This window comes from Drosophila suzukii, chromosome 2L (assembly GCF_043229965.1).
Source record: "Drosophila suzukii chromosome 2L, CBGP_Dsuzu_IsoJpt1.0, whole genome shotgun sequence".
NCBI classification, from domain to species: Eukaryota; Metazoa; Arthropoda; class Insecta; order Diptera; family Drosophilidae; genus Drosophila; species Drosophila suzukii.
Window position 1 is genome coordinate 18,154,559 of NC_092080.1, and position 20,454 is coordinate 18,175,012.

General features: G+C 37.0%; 1 protein-coding gene across 8 annotated transcripts in view; it reads left to right on the top strand.

The window, feature by feature from the left end:
- LOC108021316 (uncharacterized) overlaps positions 1 to 20,454 on the top strand; it is a 43,476-nt gene that overhangs the window by 21,286 nt on the left and 1,736 nt on the right. For 3 of the 8 annotated variants that reach the window (XM_036818409.3, XM_036818412.3, XM_036818395.3), the window contains exons 4-8: positions 4,056 to 4,100; positions 11,547 to 11,653; positions 13,756 to 13,852; positions 18,808 to 18,945; positions 19,710 to 20,337. In XM_036818409.3, the coding sequence (XP_036674304.3) occupies positions 4,056 to 4,100; positions 11,547 to 11,653; positions 13,756 to 13,852; positions 18,808 to 18,945; positions 19,710 to 20,337 (1,015 nt within the window). Of the gene's footprint in view, positions 1 to 4,055; positions 4,101 to 6,893; positions 7,047 to 11,546; positions 11,654 to 13,755; positions 13,853 to 18,807; positions 18,946 to 19,709; positions 20,338 to 20,454 lie in introns of those variants that run through there. The other 5 variants (XM_036818416.3, XM_036818402.3, XM_036818424.3 and 2 more) reach the window with 3 other exon arrangements.

A 20,454-nucleotide genomic window follows, 5' to 3' on the forward strand; every position in this document is an offset into this window, starting at 1 on the left:
GGATACCAACTGATAAATCTCTTGAGCCACATGTTCCAGCCACTTGTTTTCCTTTTCCTAGCCAAGATTTCACTCTCTGAAAAGCGGTTGAGAGCTGTCATGGCTGTTTTTGCCACATTTGAAAATGTCACTCACGAACACTTGACCAGTTTTTCATTTTCATTTGGCGGAAAAGCAACGAGTTTTCCCGCCGCAAAAGAAGCAAAAATTTGTTTATTAACTATTAATTTGTGGCCATGTGAGGTGGTTAAATTAGGAGCAGGTTTTTTTTAGGTGTTGATTACCAACTTTTAATACAGGAAGTGATATACGTAAATAATTGTTAATTGCCCTAATAATGTATATTTTTTATAGTTAAAATATATCGATCCATTTATCATTTGCCTTGCATTTCGTTTGGCTTCTTCGCTTTGCATGACCCACTTGAAATATTTCCCCACACTGCACATGAAAATCAATGAAGCTTACAAAATATTTACCGCCCATTAGCACGTCATAAAATGGGCGGGAAGAACAGAGAACCAGAGATACATAGCTATTTCCCACACACAACCTTGCCCCTCGGATGCCAAGGGTCCTTCAAGTACCTACGCTAATAAGCAAACGTTGGGAAATACGAGACTTCTTTACTTTGCATATGACATATGTGACAGGCGGTAAAAACAAAAGCACCCGAACACATGTAAGACTTCTGTTTGGCATACGAAAATGGGAGGGGGAACATATACTATATAGTATCTTCCTGAAGCGTAAGTAGTATGGCTTTGATTGGCGGAAGTTGACCGTTAAAAGGGAAACCCCAAGGAGGTTCTTGAGACCACCCTCATTGAAATATTTAATATGCCAAACCGCTTGATGGCAAAAATGGAAAACTCCAAATTCAAGAAGAAGCAAAGAAATATTTCCATATGATTACTTAACGAACTTCTTTTTGACAGATACTTAAATCAGCAGAAAAATTTTAATGTTCAACACGATTAAAGTATTGATGAAGATACTTTAAAGTTAAAATATCTTATATTTGGTTTTAAGTAACCTTCTTCATTATAATGCCTATCTTATTTTTCCATAAGTAAAATATAAAGATAAATTTGTCAATGGAAAATATTCCATTAACGCCAACATATTGAGAAACGCTTACAAAAAAAATTTAATGTTTATTAAATGCATTTTAAATGGATTTGTACTAGCCTATCCCAAAAGGTCTCACAGCAACTCCCTTTAAAAAATCAATAGCAAACTGCTGTCCAGAACTGGTTGCAATTTAATTATTTATAAACAGTTAAGAGCCAGGGCTGTGTGGAACTCACTTCCCTACCTGCAGGATATGGTCTCCGACAAATGAGGGAACATTTTCTTAAGAACTGCAGCAGGTGCTAGGCGACAGGCGTTCATTAAGGACCTATCCTGGGCATCCCATAGATACGCAGATACCCGGATACATGTGGGTGTGCGCCAGTCTGGATCGGTGTATGTTTATCAGACACTGTGTCTCCCTTTTCAATCTTTTTGTTTCGCCTTCCTCCTTTTTTTTGGCATGCATTACCCTTAATGAACTGAGGACCCCGAGACAATGTCTGGAGGAGGAGTTCTACCTGCATCGAGGCTGCTTCCCGGGCATTAATGTCTGGAACCGGGCGCTATTATAAATAATTGCACAAGAAAATAGGTAAAATAGTGCAATGTTTCCCTTGCCACTGGCTGTTGACAATGGTCGAGAGGTAGAGGCATATTCACCTGGCACAGTTCTCACGGCCCGGGGCAAATCGCTGGGCTTGTGGGCAGGCCGACAAAGTGCGCCGACTTGCGTTCGTCTTTTGTCTGGCGGAAAGATTGGGATCGCAAAGTGGGCGGAAGACGAAGAATGGGGCGACAAGACCAACGACAAAGGTGCAAATCGATGATAAATGGAAAGCAAAATATTCAAGATCAATAATCTCAAGGCGATCTATTTCAAAGAAGAGGAAGTTGAGACCCGGATCAGAAAACAGAATCGGAAAGATAAAATGGGAATGAGTTCGCTTTCCATAACTATGATAATAGAAAAAATGATTAAGAAAACGTTTACGCATTTAACGGTGCTCTGGTTCAAGTTAGAACTTTTTAAAAAATTAATATGGTGGCATATTAAGTTAGGAAAGGTGGAAATATTCAGGTGGTTAACAAGTTAAGCCCATATGGTTAAAATCTTGGATTATTAAGATTCTAACTCCTAACATTTTTTCCTTTAACGAAGGAATTGTTTAAAATTCTTTGCTTGAATATGTTAGAAAATTGTTGCATTTCTGCTATGCTGTCTTAGTCTTTAAGAGATAAATAATAAAAATGATAATTTTTTAAGTCACTTAAGCTTTATAGCTTATAAATCCCAATACCTCTACAATTTTCTCTCATCCCGAAATTTTTATACTTCTTTAAAAATGCTTTTTTTTTGTATATATTTTAATTTTAAATCTTACCACAATATTGCACCCCCTTCTTCAAAGATTGAAAATCACAATATCCCATTTAGCTGGCAGACACCTTTCAGTCATTTTCGCCTAATCAAAACGAGTCATAAAATTGTTCACGATTTTTTTCAAACAAAAGTGTGAAGCTCAAAATGTGATTGACAGCAAATTTAATTGAAGCATTGAACCTGGTAGCCGAGAGCTGGCCAAAACATGATGGCCAAGTGGCGGTCAGTGGCAGGAGGCAGATGTTGTTGGTCCAGTGATGGTTGTTAGTTGGCTGACCTGGCAACAGCCGTGACGGAGATGTCTCTTGTCATCGCATCGCTCAATCAAACAAAAGTCTAGACGAGTGCGACAAAAGCGAGTACTGAAAGTTGGCTAACTAACGGCAGGCAGGCAAAGCTAATTTGACTGAAGAGGGCAGGAAACGGAAGTGGAAAGCCTGGTAGCTGGATATCTGGATATCTGGACACATATGAAGATGAATGAACTGGTGGGCCAACTTTGCCCACCTGCCGATCCAACAATTTAACTGACAACTGGCAGCCAATTTGGCTCGAGAGCCTAGGAGAGTTACGGAATTTAGTTTGCGGTTTTCAGACCAAGCCCCTCAGCGAACATCTTGTTAATATTGACTGGCTAAAATGTACTTCACACCTTTGTTTGCCCTGTGAATCAGTTGAGAGTCGCGGCAAAAGTAGCCAAAAGATATACTTAGCTTTCCTCTTTTTTTCTGCCGATGCCGATGCGCACGTTCACTTCCTCGTCGTGTGTATTTAAATTGCTCATCAGTAACAGGCAGTGAACAAAAAAATATAAATAAATACAAAATTCTAATTTACATAAACAATTAAAGGCAGTGAAGCGAGCGAAAATAAAACCCGAAATAACAAGAGAAAATTTTATGCAAACAAAAAAGATTGTTGCACTTGAAAACCGCACAAAGCGAGACTATGCTGGATGATAGTGTATTTATAGAGCGCGCCGTTCGTTAATTGTTTAATGCGACAATTAAGAAATTATTACTCATACGCACTGGTGAACGCCTGACCTTAGGCAGACCGGGTGTCAGTCTGTCAGAACGGGTGTTCAATCGCCCACACTCGATCGCGAAAATAATAAAAATAAAAAACAGCTCCAGTGACAAATAAGTCGCTGGCACACTTGACCGGCTGGCGGCCCAACTCGATTTTGTTTAATAGAACTCGTTTTTGTTGCTCTTGTCGTTGGATAAGCTGACCCAAGCTATGAATACTGATTTTTCCAGCACTCTTGGAATTTTTTTTGTAAAGATTTATAACATAGTCAGCAAACGCATTCTGGGTTGTTTTTTTATAGATCAAAACATTCCCACAATCCATTTAGAAATTCTCCAAGTCGGATATGAAAAAGCTTTACGTTCTAAGCAGTTTACCGACTATTATGAGTCAGAGATCTAAAAGATTATAAAAGTAAGCTACTCTTAAGAGGTCTAATCTGTGTGAGAGTTTTGGATTTTATGAAGATTTTTTATACTTATTAATTTACACTTTCTAAATTCTACACAAAAAAAAATATTTGTATGTAATTAATGTGGTCTTTTATTTTTCTTTCCCTTTTCAGGTGAGTTCGAACAGACATACCAATTGGCTAAATTTCCAGCAAGACGTAAGCAATATCACTAAATTTTCCTGCCAATTTTCCTCCATCTCCCATCTTGATTTCTTTAAACTACCAATTTCAGCAATGAATAGGTACCTCAAACTTCTCACATAATGGCAGCTTATGGCCAGGGCCAAAAGAACACTACAATGTTGGGCGGGGGAAAAGAAAATAAAAGAAAAGAAAATTCGCTGGATTGCAGTTTTCTGGGTTTCTGTCAGGCGTGTCATGCTGCGAGCAGAGAAAGAAATACCAAAAGACTGCGAAAAATACCAGAGCTGTCTTTCGCATGTGTTGCACTCGCTACGTGTTCATGTTAAATGTCATAATCAGGCACGGCAAACAACTACGGCTCGCACTCTCACACCGAGTTTATCGAGATTCTAGATACAAAGTTGACTTGGAACAGCATGTGAGATGGTTTTTTTAGGGGGCGGTTCCATGCTAGGCGTGACCTTACATAGTTGCGGCTAATAGATACACATAAGATACAGAAACATGTGAAGCCAGTTCCTTCGGGAAGAACTTGCCATCAATTGCAGTCTGCCATCATATCGCACATCACCTTATGAACAGCGCTCCTGAAGCTGTCTAAATAAAAAACCTCATGATTTTTATCGAGCCCGCATGATGCCATAGTCCCAAGAGGGAGACGGGGATACCGCAAGTGAGATGGAGAACCTGCAAAAATATGCATAGAATTTTTAAAAATAAGACCGGGTATGAATTGTCCTCTGTGAAACATGGCAAAGTTGGGATACCCTTTAGTATTAGCTGCGAATTGAAAAAGGAGACTGGAATATATGTACATGGTTTTAAAAATATCACGATCAAATATAAAAAGAATTTCATAGAAATATTTATTTTTTATATCTATGATCTTTGTAGTGCTTATATCAATAGGAAAAATAAAAGTACCTTTAGAGGCACTTTTTTATAAAAATAAAACTAAAAGAAAGAGTGAAGAATAAGCTTATGAAATAAAGACTCTAAAAATCGAATAGTCTCCAAAAACATAAAACTTACACCAATTCCATGAATATAAAGTGCTCAAAGATATTTTGCGAAATTTAAATTACTACGTTTTAAGTTCAAAATAAGGTAATTGGTATTTTATTTGGCAATCTTGTAATAATCTTAGTTATAAACAAAACTTAGAAGTAAAAACAATGAACTGACAAACATCTTTCAATTTGCTTTAAAATTATAGAAATATCAGTGCCTAACTTATGCCAACTTCTGTGGTTCTGATGGGTTATATCTCTCAAGAACAAATAGCACATGTGTTGCAAAGTTGACATGCCCCTTCCTTCTGTGATCAAAGAAAAAATATCATTTGGCAATGGGCCAACACTTCCTGGGCCAAGTTCAAGGGCTGCTCTTGGTTCTCCTTCGGTTTCCTGTTCGCACACATGGCACGCCAAATTCTCAACACTTTTTCGTTAGCATTTATTTCATTTCATTTTTTTTGGCAGACCCCGAGACGCCTGGTCCAGGGCCATATCTAACACGATGTCTAAAGAAGATGATGGCGATGATGAATTTCTGAGAAGCCACGGGAACAACTGAAATTCTCGTTCTGGTTTCTGCTCTTTTATTCATTTGGCTCGGCAGGATCTCGTTTTATTTTTTGGTTTTTGTATTCTTTTTTTTTGGATTTCTAGCCGTGTGAACATGGCTCGTTTTGAGGTTCCTCTTGGGCATGAAATGGGTTTTTGGGCAGCCTCCCCACTGAGACAGTGGCAGGCGCTATTTCCCATTTCCCGTTGCCAAATGCATTTGAAAAGACAAGACTTAGGCACCAAAGAGCAATTGGAATTGAAACGCAGCTTGCCATTCTGAGTGACTGGCAGACAGGCACCGAAAAATGATAGAATGTATTTGGCTAGACTGGAGGGAGTCGGTCGAAGGTCGATGGGGTGAATTGCTTGAGGAGATTGTGAGTTATGGCTGCTGAGAGCTTAGTGGAAAGTCCACAAGGGGTAGTCAAACAAAAGTCAACAAAAAATGGTTTAAAAAGTGGGCTCAGAAGAAATACAATTATCGTTATATAGTATATTACGATAAAGATCTTAAGAGATAAAAATAAAGTTGTATCTCAGGATCATTTTTAGTTTCAGTAGCACGATTTATACCATTTTATTCATCTAAATTCTTCTAACGTCATATGCTTCCAACAAGATTTCTTGGGAAACTTGACCATAAATATTTTTGATGTGGCAAGGCAGATATAAACTAATTTCTCATTTTTTATTCATTTACCACGCCCATTGCCTCATCGGCAGTGAGTTGCGTTTGCTTGTTTGCCCACCCAAAAATGCCGAGACGAGAAGCATAGAAAAATCTCAACTCTGTGGTCTTGAAGGTCGCCTTATTAACACATAAACCATAAAAGCCAAAAACCGTAGGCACATGTTTGGCCAAAACAAGAACGGCAAAAACAGCAACGAAAATCTTCATGGCTTGCCTGCCTGCTTAGAATTGCCCACATGTGTGTCACGTCACGGCAGACGACAATGCGCCGCAACAGATACAAAGATACTCACACTCAGATACTCAGATACCCGGGCATTCGAACAGAGACACCGCTCAGATACTTTTTGCATGTGCTCACGAGCATGTGTAGAACACACACAGACCCCTTGAACTGGGCTTGTTTTCGCCATATGTGATGGGGAAAAAATCAAATAAAATATATGTTTAGGCGGACTCTGCCATGAAAATCTTTGCTCAACAGAATTTTGAATAGTCGTCAATGGATGTCGGTGCGGTTCGGGCTGATCAGTGAAACAGTGAAACTCCAGCGAAACTCGAATGAATATTAACCAATTACGAGTGCCTAAATTCTTGAAAAGATTTTGTTGTGAAAACTTTAAACCAACGGGCTAACGAATTCATTCACATTTCAATTTGACCGAGTGCAAGATGATTTTCTCTACGGATTTGCATTGGGTAAGCAAACAGATTGAACGGCAACTTTCAACTTTAGTTGACTTTCAATTAAAACAGAGCAAACATTTTAACGTCGTATATTTTCCATTTTTTTTTTCGTTGCCTTTTCCAATTGTTTCAACATGACTTGTTGGCAAATTGAATTTCATTTTCATTTGCGGATTATATTTGACTTTTGCTTAACATTCACTACAAAAAACGGACCATTGTTTTTCTTTAGCTTGTATTTTGTTCGCCTTTTGATGTTAACTCATCCAACCAGAGTCATAAATACTTGCTGTGCTCTCAACTGGCAAAAAAGAGAAATATTTATTAAATAAAAAACCAACTCCTGGCCCACCTTTTCATATGCCATTTGATTTTTTCTTTTTCTTTCCCGGGTCGAGCCCAACTTCCCCCACATTTCCAGCTGTTGCACAAATTTTCACTTTGTGTGTTCTTTTCACTGAACCCGCCAACGCTGAAAGTAGTTTGTGTCTGTGGATGCGTGTGCATAATTAAATTAAAAAAGTTTTTTGGTATTAAAGTCATTGACTCAACGGCCGCCTTTTAAGCTGTTATTTTTTAAGAGCCGCTATGGATATTAATGGTATATTTACATTTAAAACAAGGAAGAACGCTATAGTCGAGTACCTCGACTATCAGATACCCGTTACTCAAAGGGAAATGGAGATATGCAAGCAGCAAAGCGAGATTAAAATGCGCCACCTACCGGCGGTAGACAGATCTAAGCGTTATGGGCGTTAGAGTGGGCGTGGCAAATTTATTTTTGGATCAATCGATAGATATTGAGGACACCAATACATTTCAGTGAAAATTTTTTATCTAGCATGCAAATTGTGGGCGTCACAGGTTTTCGCGGTTTGTGGGCGTTTAAGTGGGCGTGGCAAACTTTTTTTTAGGCCAATCGATAGGTATGAGACCAATACATTTCAGTTAAAATTTTCTATCTAGCATCAAAACTGTTGGAGTTACAGTTTTGGGCGGTTTGTGGGCGTTAGAGTGGGCGTGGCAGTCTACTGAAACAAACTTGCGCTGCGTAAGAAGCTCAGGAATCTGTACGCCAAATCTCAATAGCCTAGCTTTCATAGTTTCCGAGATCTCAGCGTTCATCCGGACAGACAGACGGACAGACGGACATGGCTAGATCGACTCGGCTAGTGATCCTGATCAAGAATATATATACTTTATGGGGTCGGAAACGCTTCCTTCTGCCTGTTACATACTTTCCGACGAATCTAGTATACCCTTTTACTCTACGAGTAACGGGTATAAAAATGCCTGTGAAGGCAGAAGAGATTAAATATTATAAGCTTTGACAACCAATTTTGATAATTTTCATTTCATTCATTAAATAAATATAGTTTTCCCAAACATTTACTTTGATAATCTGACTTAAAATAATAATCAACAACAATAAAAGTTTTATAAAATTTAAAGTGTATTTAAGTTTAAAGAGACTTTTTCTACAAACAATTTTTAATCCTATTTGTTATAAGCTCTGTTTTTTTTTGATAAAAATCCTATGCTTGTGGCTTAAACTCTTCTTCTACCAAACAATAATGACAACATCGATTAATAAGCCCTACCGAAATTAAACATATTTTAGTAAACACGTTGTAGAATTTAATTATTATTTATGTCACGTTTCCAATATGTAAATATTATTCCCAAAAAGTGGCTGTGTTCATTCAACATTTTTGTTCTGGCCCCATTGGCAGGTTTTGGGGCCAACGGAAATAAGGCATATAATTATGGAATACGCTCGTATAAATCAAAGAACCGCTGAACTTTTCTAAGAATCTTACAAATCATATAACAAAATTAGATTTTTAGATTCTGCATGCAAATTGGGTGATTACTGAAAGGGGGATTGTTATGAATCACACCAGTTTGAAGTCTTTTAAAGATCCCAAATATATTAGGAATAAAACATATGATGTTGGCGATGACACACTTGGGTTGGGTGAGCGGAAATCAAAGTGAACATTTAACAATTCATAATTGTCTGAAGAGGCTGTAGGTACTGTGTTGGCGTTTTGGTGTAAATAAAAAACATATATAAAAATTGGGTGTGTTGCGAAGATTTTCAATCCCCATCATCAACCAGTGCAACCTCAATTAAAAGCCACCATAAAAGGGGCGCCAGGCAGACCCAGCCTGGCCAGGTAATTATATAAGCCCAGTTGAGTGCAATCAAAAAGAAATACCAGAAATACATATTTTTACCACTGTCTGCCAGCTTTGGCGGCAACAAACAGTGCAACTCGCAGCATAAATAATCAACTGAGGTGGGGGAAAAAAGGAATTTCTGCAATTGCTAAAGTTTTCACACACGAAAAAATGACATGAAATGCAATAAAAATGAGGGCATTAAGACATTGAAATCATGTGGGTTATATAATCACTTGGAAGTTGCACAAAAAATACATCTTTTTCCATAGGAAGTCTTAAAAAAGGATCACAAAGTTAAGTAACGCCTTCTTTTGGCTCTTAAACTTTTGTTCTCAGCTTTAGGGGATTTCATTGTGTGTTCTTTTAATGTACAGTAAACTCCTCTGTTTACTAATTAAAAATACATTTATTTAAATAAGCGTTTAAAAACCGATAAGATATGATCATTTATCTTGAATAGTCAAAAAGCAAATAGGTAGCTAAGCAAGAAGATAATGGATAAATGAAAGATAAATAAATAGAGCAAGGCCTTAGAGACAATAAAAATGTCCGGTTCTATCTAGATTTTTATATCTAGAAAAGTACACCTAAATACGGCCAACTTTTGCTAATTTATAACTTCATTTAATCTAGCATCCCCATAGTACAGTTCTTGTTTATCTTTTTTTGCCACCATTGATTTGACACACAATTCTATTTATTTCGGTCAAAAAGATAGAAAAAAGAGGTATATATATATCTACCAGTTTTCGCCCACAGCACTACCAAAAAAACGTAGAAAATTGGGGCCCCAATTGCGAAAAGGCAAAAGCAAACTCATTTTGCTCATTAACTGCAATGGCTGAAGCACGTTTCGTCCTTTCTCTTTCCCGCAGCATCGTTCGCTCTCTTTCTTTGGCAATCCAGAGTGCACAATAGTTTTTAATGCGCCAAATTAAGTTTCAGCTGAGTTTTTTAGACATTCCCCTCCATCCTTTTGCAGGGAATTATCCGCACAAACTCCTTACTTTTCCTTCGTTTTTCCACCATTTCAGCCTGCTTCCCTTTCGACCATATTGAGCATGAAGTTGGCTTTTTGTCTGCTCGTAGCTCGTGACTAACATTAATTTGACCAGAACAGAACTGGCTAAGAACTTCATTCCATTTATAGGATAGATGGTTCAGCGCAGATAAAACAAGAAAAGTATCTTCAATTTCAGCGGCCAAAAGATTTATAGCCTCGTTTCGGGTATTTGGCCAGATTTCGGCTAAAATTGTTTCTGCTACTTGGTAGCTTTTGTAGCTTCCCAAATTCAGTCTCTCTCCATCTCTCAATTATAATTCGATTTTGGTTTCACGCTTTTGTCAATTCGCAAATAAAACGATCCGTTAGCATTTTGATAGATTTTCTCGTTTATTGTTTTGTTTCGACAGTGGCTTTTTTGCCTTTGGCATTTTAAGCATCTCATTTCGAATCAATTCGTTTCGGGTTTGGATTGCTTGATTTTATGATTCCGAAAATGTTTGACATTTTTCATGAGAGACAAAGCTACTAATTTGCCAAGGGGGTCTCTGAATAAAGTTCAAATTGAGTTATTAAATCGAAATGGCCAAATCATTTGAATCTTTGAAGCTAAAGAGATCATGAAACCGTTGATACATTTGATTTAAAATACTATATCTTAAAGGGCATTTATTATAATATACTTATCTGTCAATGGCAATCCATCTTCTCCAAATCAATAAATCGATCCATAACGATCTTTTTTAATAGATAATTTAATCTGCAGCCGCAAAAACACATTCAGATACAGATACAAGATAATTACGCTGAATAAACCAGGACACGCCGAGCAACATTTGTTAATGTAAAATATTGTAACACTATGGTTGATAATAAATTGCCTTAATGCTCATAAAGCCAAAACAACAAACCGCACGGCAACAAACAGAATTTATGGCAGAGTAATGGTACAAGTCGAGAATGGGGATATATATATGTGGGACGGAGGCGGTGGGCGGTGGGCGTGGCTGTGGCAGAGGGGCCAGAGGGCGTTTGGGGTTGAAAAGTGGCGCAAGTGGCAGCGTTTTTAAAGCAACATTAATCATGAGCTCACGAGAGTGCCTCGCTTTCTCCCTACCGCTTTCTCCGCTCCTGTCTAGTGTGTGGGAAATTGGCTTTTTCATGCCGGTCTTTTTAATAATTTATAAAAGAATTTACGAGCAAAACAGCTGAGGCATAGAAGTGCGTTAACTACATGCACACACAAATATTCCCATAATTAAATTTGAAGAATGGACAATCAGCAACAATTTCCCGCTTTTCACCCTCTCCCCATTTTGCAGCAATCCTTGCTGGCAGGACGCATTCCGGTGGCCTCCATGACAGGACCCATTAAACGAGGACTGCTCTGGCAGCAGAGGGATCGCCTCTTCTCACGCTGGAAGGAACGGTGAGTACACTGAAAGAAATATATAAAATTATAAATAATAAATGGTTAGATTATCAAGTTAATTACTGAAAAATAAGGAATTAAAAATGACACATTTAATATTCAAATTAAGTTTCAAAAATATTTCACAGGATACAAAGTTTAAACCATAAACATTTATTATCTTACAATTTATTTTATAGAAATTTAATAATTATTAGAAAAAATCATTATCCTAACAATATTAATTTTCATAATATTTTTTTTCTCTAATAAATCAGATAAATATAATGCCCTGTTTCTTCGGTGTGGTCAAGTGGGGATGTATTATATTTTTAAATGTACATGTAAAAATATTAAATAAAATGGGTATTAATTACTGAAAAATTAATATTTGAAAATCACATTTTTAATATACAAATGTTATTATAATAGTTCAGGTACCAAAAATATTTTTCACGATTCAAAGATTTAACTATAGATATTTCTTATCATACAATTGATATATTAGAAATGTTTTAATTATTAGAAAAAATTCTGGTCCTTATAATATTTATATTTAAAATAGAATTTCATCTTGGAAACCCTTTATTTCTCTAATAAATCATATAAATAAAATCTTCGGTGTGGTCGAGTGGGGATGTATAAATGTTAAGCGCTTTTAAATTTACCTCCACCGCAATCTGCATTGGCTGAAAGACCAGACATGAACGCCCCCCACTGCACCGGAAAATATGCAAAAATATTTCACAACCTCCAAGGGTTGTTAATTGCGAAAAAAGGGCATAATTGACAGGGGCTGCCTGCTGGCCCGTCCGTTTTCCAGATAATGCTAATAGTAGGGATCGCGGAAAGGGGGCTCTGAAATCCGGGGGCCAACCGACTGACAGCTCTTTTGTTTTCGTTTTTCCCCTGCTGCATTTAATTGAAATTTAATTATGTTGCAATGCAATTCGGTGTTTTTGTTTGACTTTCGGCTTTTGCCGTTTGAACCGATAATTACGTTTATCGCGTATCATTTATCGGCGCAATTTAAATTGACACTTAATAAGCAACTAAGCCCGATGATCAATATTTGATTTGCATTTTTGCAATAAGCTAAGCTTTTTTAATTTTATAAATCTCTGAGATTTTCGCAAACACATTCAACATAATTAATTAATTTTGATAAGCGATTGGCATAATAAATTGATATAAAATCGGAAACTATTTATTTGACCAATTTAATGAAAATATAATAAGCGGAAGAAATAAATTTTGTTAGGCCGTTTAATTTGATTTGATTTCGTTTTCTCATTTTGTTAACTATTTTCTTTGCATAAATTATTTTGCTAATCATTCTCAGAACATAACGAGTTTTCACCTTTTTGATTCGCCTATCTTTGTCTTAGATCTCAGCGCCAATCATTAAATTGCATGCCACCAACGCTTACCAAGCTTAACTAATAACTGAACTGCTTATTATCCGCAGCAGATAGTTTTTCAAGGGAAATCCCCACCATTTATAAAACCACCCACCGAAGAAAACCATGAAACCAGCAAACCATTTACCTTTTCCTCACAGTCGAACAACAATTTTCTTAGCTCAACTTACTTGACCACGTTAATAAGCGATACAAAATGAGAACTTCCACCAAGGAAGTGAGCTATTAGATGATCCGCAATCCAACCAAAACCATTTGAAATTTTCGTTAAGCTTCAGAACTTTTTTGGATTTAATATACGCCTCATAAATACATAATAAACAAATGTGGAATTTATGTGAACCCGAAAAACGCTTGGCACATTAATAAATCCGATTTTCATTGCTGCAAAACAATAAAATAAAAAAATATTATAATCGTCTTGAGGAAGTCGTAAAATTGGAGCACTTTTTAGGCGAAAATGGTAGCAGAGTTTTTTTTTGCGCATGACCTTATTTATTTATTATTTATTAATAGCGTATATCCAAATGTCATGTTTTGGGAAGGGCTCCAGTATTTTTTGACAATACATTATAAGCTCAGCTTGATGATGCCGGATTTTGATTTGGAGTGTCTGACCTTTAACTGAAGACTGCCGGCAGATACACATTTAAAGGTCACTTTGGATTTGTACTGACTGAAGCCAATCTCTTCTTGCAGATACTTTGTGCTCACTCGTGACTACTTGCACTGCTTCAAGAGAGCCTCTGGATCGGCCAATGAACGCGCCTCGGATATGGGACAGTTTATCTTCAAGGTAAGTGGCTGTCAACCTAAAGAAAATCTAAAGAAATAGTAAAAGATTTACAGACCCAAGTTTCTTGAAAAAGTTTTTGAGTCCATATTCATTCAACCCTTATATCACCTTTATGAACGCCTCTCCTTCACCAAAGTGTCAGGCAAACTTTTATATTTACTGCGCATTGTGTTAAATTCTATTGCAGGCAGCGAGAGATTTATGCCCAGCATTATGAGCAACCCATGAATCTAACCTGTTTGCGGTGAAGGTGGTTTATAGTGGGGGCTAGGACACACCTTTAGTGCAAAATAAAAAAAAATATGGTTTATAAATGAAGTCTTTTTGGGTTGACAATGCCAGACACATCCAGTCACGTTTTGCAATTGACTTTTCAGTCAGATAGATGAGAGATATCCGTCCATGTAGGGGACCCAATTGATAGGCAATCTTCCGTTGAAATCCATGCAACCAAACAAATCCTGATCGAAGAGGGAATAAGAATGAATGTAAAACTTCAACTAAGCTCAGCTAATTGGCTAAAACTTGCATCTGCTGCATGTTAATTTGCCTAACTATTCGCCCCTCCCGTATCTTGGGGTTCCCCCCATTCAAAGTGCCTCTCCTTAACTCACTTCGCACAACTTTTGCGATGAAAACAAGGCAAATACGAGAAATACTAAAGGCAAACGGGCAAATATTGCACACTGGCAACACAAAAACACAAACAGGAACCACTGCAGTAGCAACAAAAACTGTGAAAAACAAAAACAGGAAAATGGTTTTCGCGAAAAGTCGAGATATAAACACTCTTTGAAAGAATGGATTTGGAATAACTAGGGATTTTTAGGGTTCCTTGAAATGTTTTGAAATGTTATATAAAAATATTTTAAGGGAAAATCAGTTTAAAGATTTTTTATATCAACTCGCACTTCTAGTAAACAAATTTTTCGCACTTCGAAAGCAGTATAAAATTTGTTAGTGGGACTAAAATATGGGATCTTTTTTAAAAGATTATAGGAACACTAAAAATGAGAATTTTATATATGCTTTAACTCTTTTCGATACACATTTTTTGATTTAAATATTTTTAGTAATGATATAAATAATTTGTAAGTGGGACTAAAACTTGGGATCTTTTATAAAAGATTATGAGATTATCTTTTCATTATAGGTATATTTTTGTGTCTAAATACTTTTAATAATGATTTAAAATACAAAAAATATTAAAATCTAGTAAATGTTTTGTAAGAGTATTAACACGATTGCCGTGAAATTGTTCATTAGCTCAGATGCTGCTGAGTGTTGTTGTTGCTGATGACATTATTGTTGTTGCTGCTTAAACAAATAAGGAAAATGCTCATAAAATAGCAGTAGCAACAACAAAAAACAACGAAACAACAAATGCCACGCCACTGCAAAGAGATCATGGGAAAATTACTTTAAAGTTTTTTTCGCCCCGTTGAATTTAATTTTATTTTGTTTTAAATTTGTGTCGTTTTCCTTTTTGTTGGCACTTTTCTGCTAAAATCTCTCTCTTAAAAGCAATGTCAATACACACCGCCAGCAGCAGGTTGTTGTTGTTTACAGTTTAATTTAAAATTAAAATACATTTTTTTTGCTCGCAAATAAAACAAAGTGAAAAACGCTCTGGTGTTGTGCGGGCAATTTTCCAAAGTAAATAAGCAAGAGTGGCGAGGGAAATGGGAAAAGCAGACACGTGGGAAAATAATGACATAGGTGGAACTAAATGGTGAAAAATCCCGCACCATGCGGGAGATTAACTTATTTAATGTGAGGGAAAACATTTATAAAGAAATTACGAGAAGAATTCGTTTGGCAAGTAAAATATTAGGTAATTCGTTTCAGAGAATTGAGGATTTCGTTTGAAAATCACAACCCAGAACCATAGAAGGTTTGTATCTATTTCCCCGAAAATAAAGGCATCTAAACACCCAACTGACCTTCAAATTGTAGACCAAATAAATTCAACCAAAAATGGTCGAGAAAACACATCAAAGACAGCCACCCACACTCGAGTACCCAAGACGCAAACCAGGGGAAGTCAGCCATGAAGAAGTCATTGAACAAAAAAGTGTGAAAGAGAGGCACTGAGCGGGTGAGAAAGAGAAGGAGCATATCTGAAAATGATTGACTCATTAATGACCCAAAAAGGCGTCATCTCAATTTATCACTTCTTTGTGATTTCGCTTGTTCATTGATGTTATATATTGCCTCGTCAATGTAATCAATTTAATCAATTAGACATCAGTCTAATTATATAATTAGATTTTCGCACAACTTTCCGATAATTTTGCTTGAACAGATGCTACAGTTAAATGCTCTTGTTAAATTGTTATATAAATTAAGTTCTTATGGTAAGCTTAAAAAGGGCCTTTTTTAAATGCAAAAATAATATTATTCATTTATTTTCATAGAAGTTTTCTGACGTTTTTCTAGTAGTATCTAAAATAATTTTTAAGAAGATTTGGTCCCCTTAGGTTATAAATTCTTTTTAGCAGAGATCTAAACTAATGTAAAAATATTTTATTGAAATGTTGAATGCTTTAGCTTTACTGATTTGGGCTCTGACTTTCACATTGCTACAATTTTAGGAATAAATTTATTTATATGGATGGATTTTTTTATTATAAATATTTTCATTAGGAAACCTAATTCTGCATTCTAAATTTCATATAATCAATAAAAAATTCCATTTGGCAAATCGAGGACGTGTAAATGTAGTAAGAGTGCTGAAACAGAAGTGGTCTGATTGTCTGGCATCTACCTGAGGGAAATCAATCGGGCATAATTACTGGTGATGAAAGTTCGAGGGGATGGTAAATTGGATGGGATGGTTTCGATGTTGATGCTTTGGTTCACCTGCCTGCGGGTGGGGCAAAGTTTTCCGCCTCAGAATTTTGCAGTTTTGCACTTTGACAGTGATTGAAAGCAATATTGATTTTTGTCCTTGGATGGGCGGCAAGTGGATAATGTGAAAAAGAGGCGGGAGCTAGGTATCCCAGTGGGGAAATGCAATTTCCGTCTGTTCAACGTTAATGAGCATTATTAATTGGGTTGCACTGAAGAGAGTCTGATATCGATGCCGAAGTATTTAATTATGTGCAAAATGCTCGCACGCATAATTAAAAGTTGATAGAAAAGAAAATAATGAAAGAAAATTAATATTCGTTTTAAAGAAGAGAAAGGTTAATCAAATACTTTAGGAATTAAAGAAGAATTAAACATGTATACCGACATTTTTGACATTTTAAACTCGCACGCGCCTAAATTCAATTTTACTTTCCCAATTTGCAATGCCAAAAATCTGAACGAATGACCAGTTAAGCTTTTGTGTTAGTTTTGACAGCTCATGCTATTAAACATGTCAAAATATAAAACGACAGTAGCAACAATGGAATTTGTTCATAAAACTCATAAATAACAATAATAAATAATAACTGGCAAGCCGATCAATATCGACCTTGAGCACATTATTTGCTCACAAAACGTAAAACGGAAATTGGGAAAATATTTAGCCATCGATTGTGGGCTGGCACATATGATGAAAGAGTGAGGTCAGAGTTTGGGCAGGAAAGTAAAGGTCAAAAAGAGTGGGCTAAATTTTTAAATTCATAATCTACTAGGTCTTTAAAATAAACGGAAAATGTTGTTCAATTAAGCCCAAAATAAAGCATGTGGATAAAGATTAAAATGTTAGGTATATTAGGCAACACCAAACTCATTTTTAAACGCACCGTTTTATTTATAAAAAACTTGTATTTGTAAGACTTTACTAAACGATCTACACAAGAAACTTGACATAATTTCTGGGATTCAACGCAGAATACCATAAATATTTTAATTTGATGTATTTCTTGCTTGTCACCGCCCACACAACACTTATGTTTGTGGGACTCCCAAGAGAGTTCTGATTTTTGATCTTTGATCGTGGCACAAACAAATCCCCTAAATCATTCATCAAACGATGAAGAATCGGTTTGTTCTATGCAATATTCCATGTTCCATCTGCTGCCGCCACGATTTATCATAAAAAACGTTCTGAAAAACACTGCTCCCTAGAACTTTAAGAACTTAATTATGTTTGCCATTAGAAGAAGAGAGATGGAACCAATGGATGAAATAAATAAGGAAAGAAAGAGGCAAACTTACAGGGGCCGCATAACTTGGCTAATTGCCACACGCGGTTGCTACCAGTGCCTCGGCCTCAGCTTCTTGATTTTTTCCCAGCTTCTGGGACTGCTGACATATTTGCCTAATGGCCTCGCATAGTTCTTGGCCATAAGCGAGGGACAAAAACGATGAATCGGTGGCAAAGTTAAAGTTTACCTCATAAACAAGGGCTACAAGGAAAAAAAAATTGGTTCAATAAAAAGTTCAGCTTGCTAAAAAGTTTGCGGTACCTATGGGGAAAGTAGAGTAGAGAATAGAGTTGGGTGAGCGGAGATGAGACCTTCTGGCCTAATGACTTTTAACCGAGTTGCAAAATGCAAAGGGAAGGAGGCCATGTACTAGACCAAAGTAAAGGACTGACACTTAATTGGTGCATTATTCAGCAAAAGTTGCTAGAAAGGAAGTTGGTGCTGCACATTTGTTAGTAATTTATTTTACTTAGCAAGGAACCTTTAGAATGATATTTAATATTTATTTCAAAAAGATCTTTACCATAAAAGCATCAAAACAAATCACATAATGGCTTATCTTAATTTGATTGTTTTAGCTTACCACAGTCATTAGCCATATATCAATCCATCTGAACATCAAAACCATAGACCCCTTTCCCACCAAACAAAACAATCTCCTCTCGACCTCACACAATTGTAAACCATTCTCTCAGCGCCCCACTGAGTGTGACCCGGGTAAATCTTTTTGTTTTACATCAGCGGAAAAACGTTTACATAACCTTTAACTTGATTGTCTAACGATTTGCATTGTCTTCTGCGGTTTCGCTCCAGGTCAAACTTGTGGACGTGGAGAAGGTGGAGTGGCTGAATCGGCGCTCCTACAGCGCCATTGGACTGCTACTGGGTCGCGAGGGCCGCGTTCTCCTACGCTGCGATGATGGCCTCGAGGACTGGTTCGAGCTGCTGGAGGTGAGTGGCCATGAAATGGATAATTAGTAGAACATGCATACCCAACTCAAAATTAGCCAAGAACTACCATTAACTGAAAAACTAATCGTTCGTTAAGTGAACTCCTGGGAACCAAATGTTATGTGCTACTTCATAACAGAACTCAAGATTTTCAAGAAATCTGATATATGATATTCCTATCATGCATTCAATGTGTAATTAGTAGACAAGAGTTTTCATTAACTGAGGAACTACTAGTTGGTTCCAAAGAGTTCACTTATCTTAGGAACCAAATGTTTAGTACTTCTGAATAGAACTTAAGATCTCCAAGAAATCTAATATATGATACTCTTATCAAGAATTTTATGTGTAATTAGTAGAACTAGAATCCCTTACTTAAAATTAACCAAGAATTTTCATTAACTGAAAAACTACTAGTAGTAGTTCCAAAGAGTTCACTCATCCTAGAAACCAAATGTTTGATACTTTAAAATAGAGCTTTTAAATAGAACTTGCAAGAAAACTTAAATATGTTATAATTATCAAAAAATTTATGTGGAATTAGTAGATCATGCATAACTAGCAAAGAATTTTCTTGAACTGAAAAAGTATTGATTCCGAAGAGTTCACATATTTTGGGGACTTAAGATATGTTATTATTATCAAGTCATTATTCACATATCTTGAGGACTTAAGATCTTCAAGAAATCCAAAATTATGTGATATTTAATTTATAAATTAAAATATTTTATTTAATACTTATTTTTCTGTTAACTCAAACTTAGGAATGCACAATGACTTCCAAGGAGCGCAGACGAGCCCTGAAGATAGCCCAAGGACCCAGATCCCGAGCCTCATTGGCTGCCCCTGTGTCGCACGCCTCGCTGCAGTTCCAGCACTTTGGACTGGGAGGCACTTACTCGAGTGCTCTGGATGATTGGCTGATGACCAATGGAACTGGTGGTCTGGGCCGTCACAAAATCGGAGCTGGCAGCCTCAACGGCTATGCCGGAGCCAATCCCTTCCTCTTCTCCGATTCGGTACCGGATCTGAGTGCTCTGAACAACGAAAACCACAATCACCACTTGAGCGGCATCAGCACGAACCACTCGACGCCCCAGAAGATCCCGCACCACAGCAATGCGAATCTCAGTCGTTATTCCAATGGCTATGTCTCGGCCCAGAATAGTTTCACCCAGGCTGGGGCTCTCTATGGATCGCCCAGGAGAATCTTCATCAATAGCAGCTTTGGCTCCAACCAGGTGGTGGATGAGGAGACCGAGGAGGCGGAGGTGCAGCTGAGGAGACCTAGACTTTTCCGTGGAGTGAGCGCTACTCCGGATAATGGCAATGAACTGGACCGGGACTGGCTGTATAGGAAGCCAAGGGCGCCCACTGATATGAGGCACTCAGGTGGGTTTTCTTATTATAAAATAAACAGGTGATAGACGATGCAGCATCAAAGAAAAAAATGATGCACCGTTTATAGCCAGATTTACTTTGAATATTTTAATTTATTATTAATTCCTT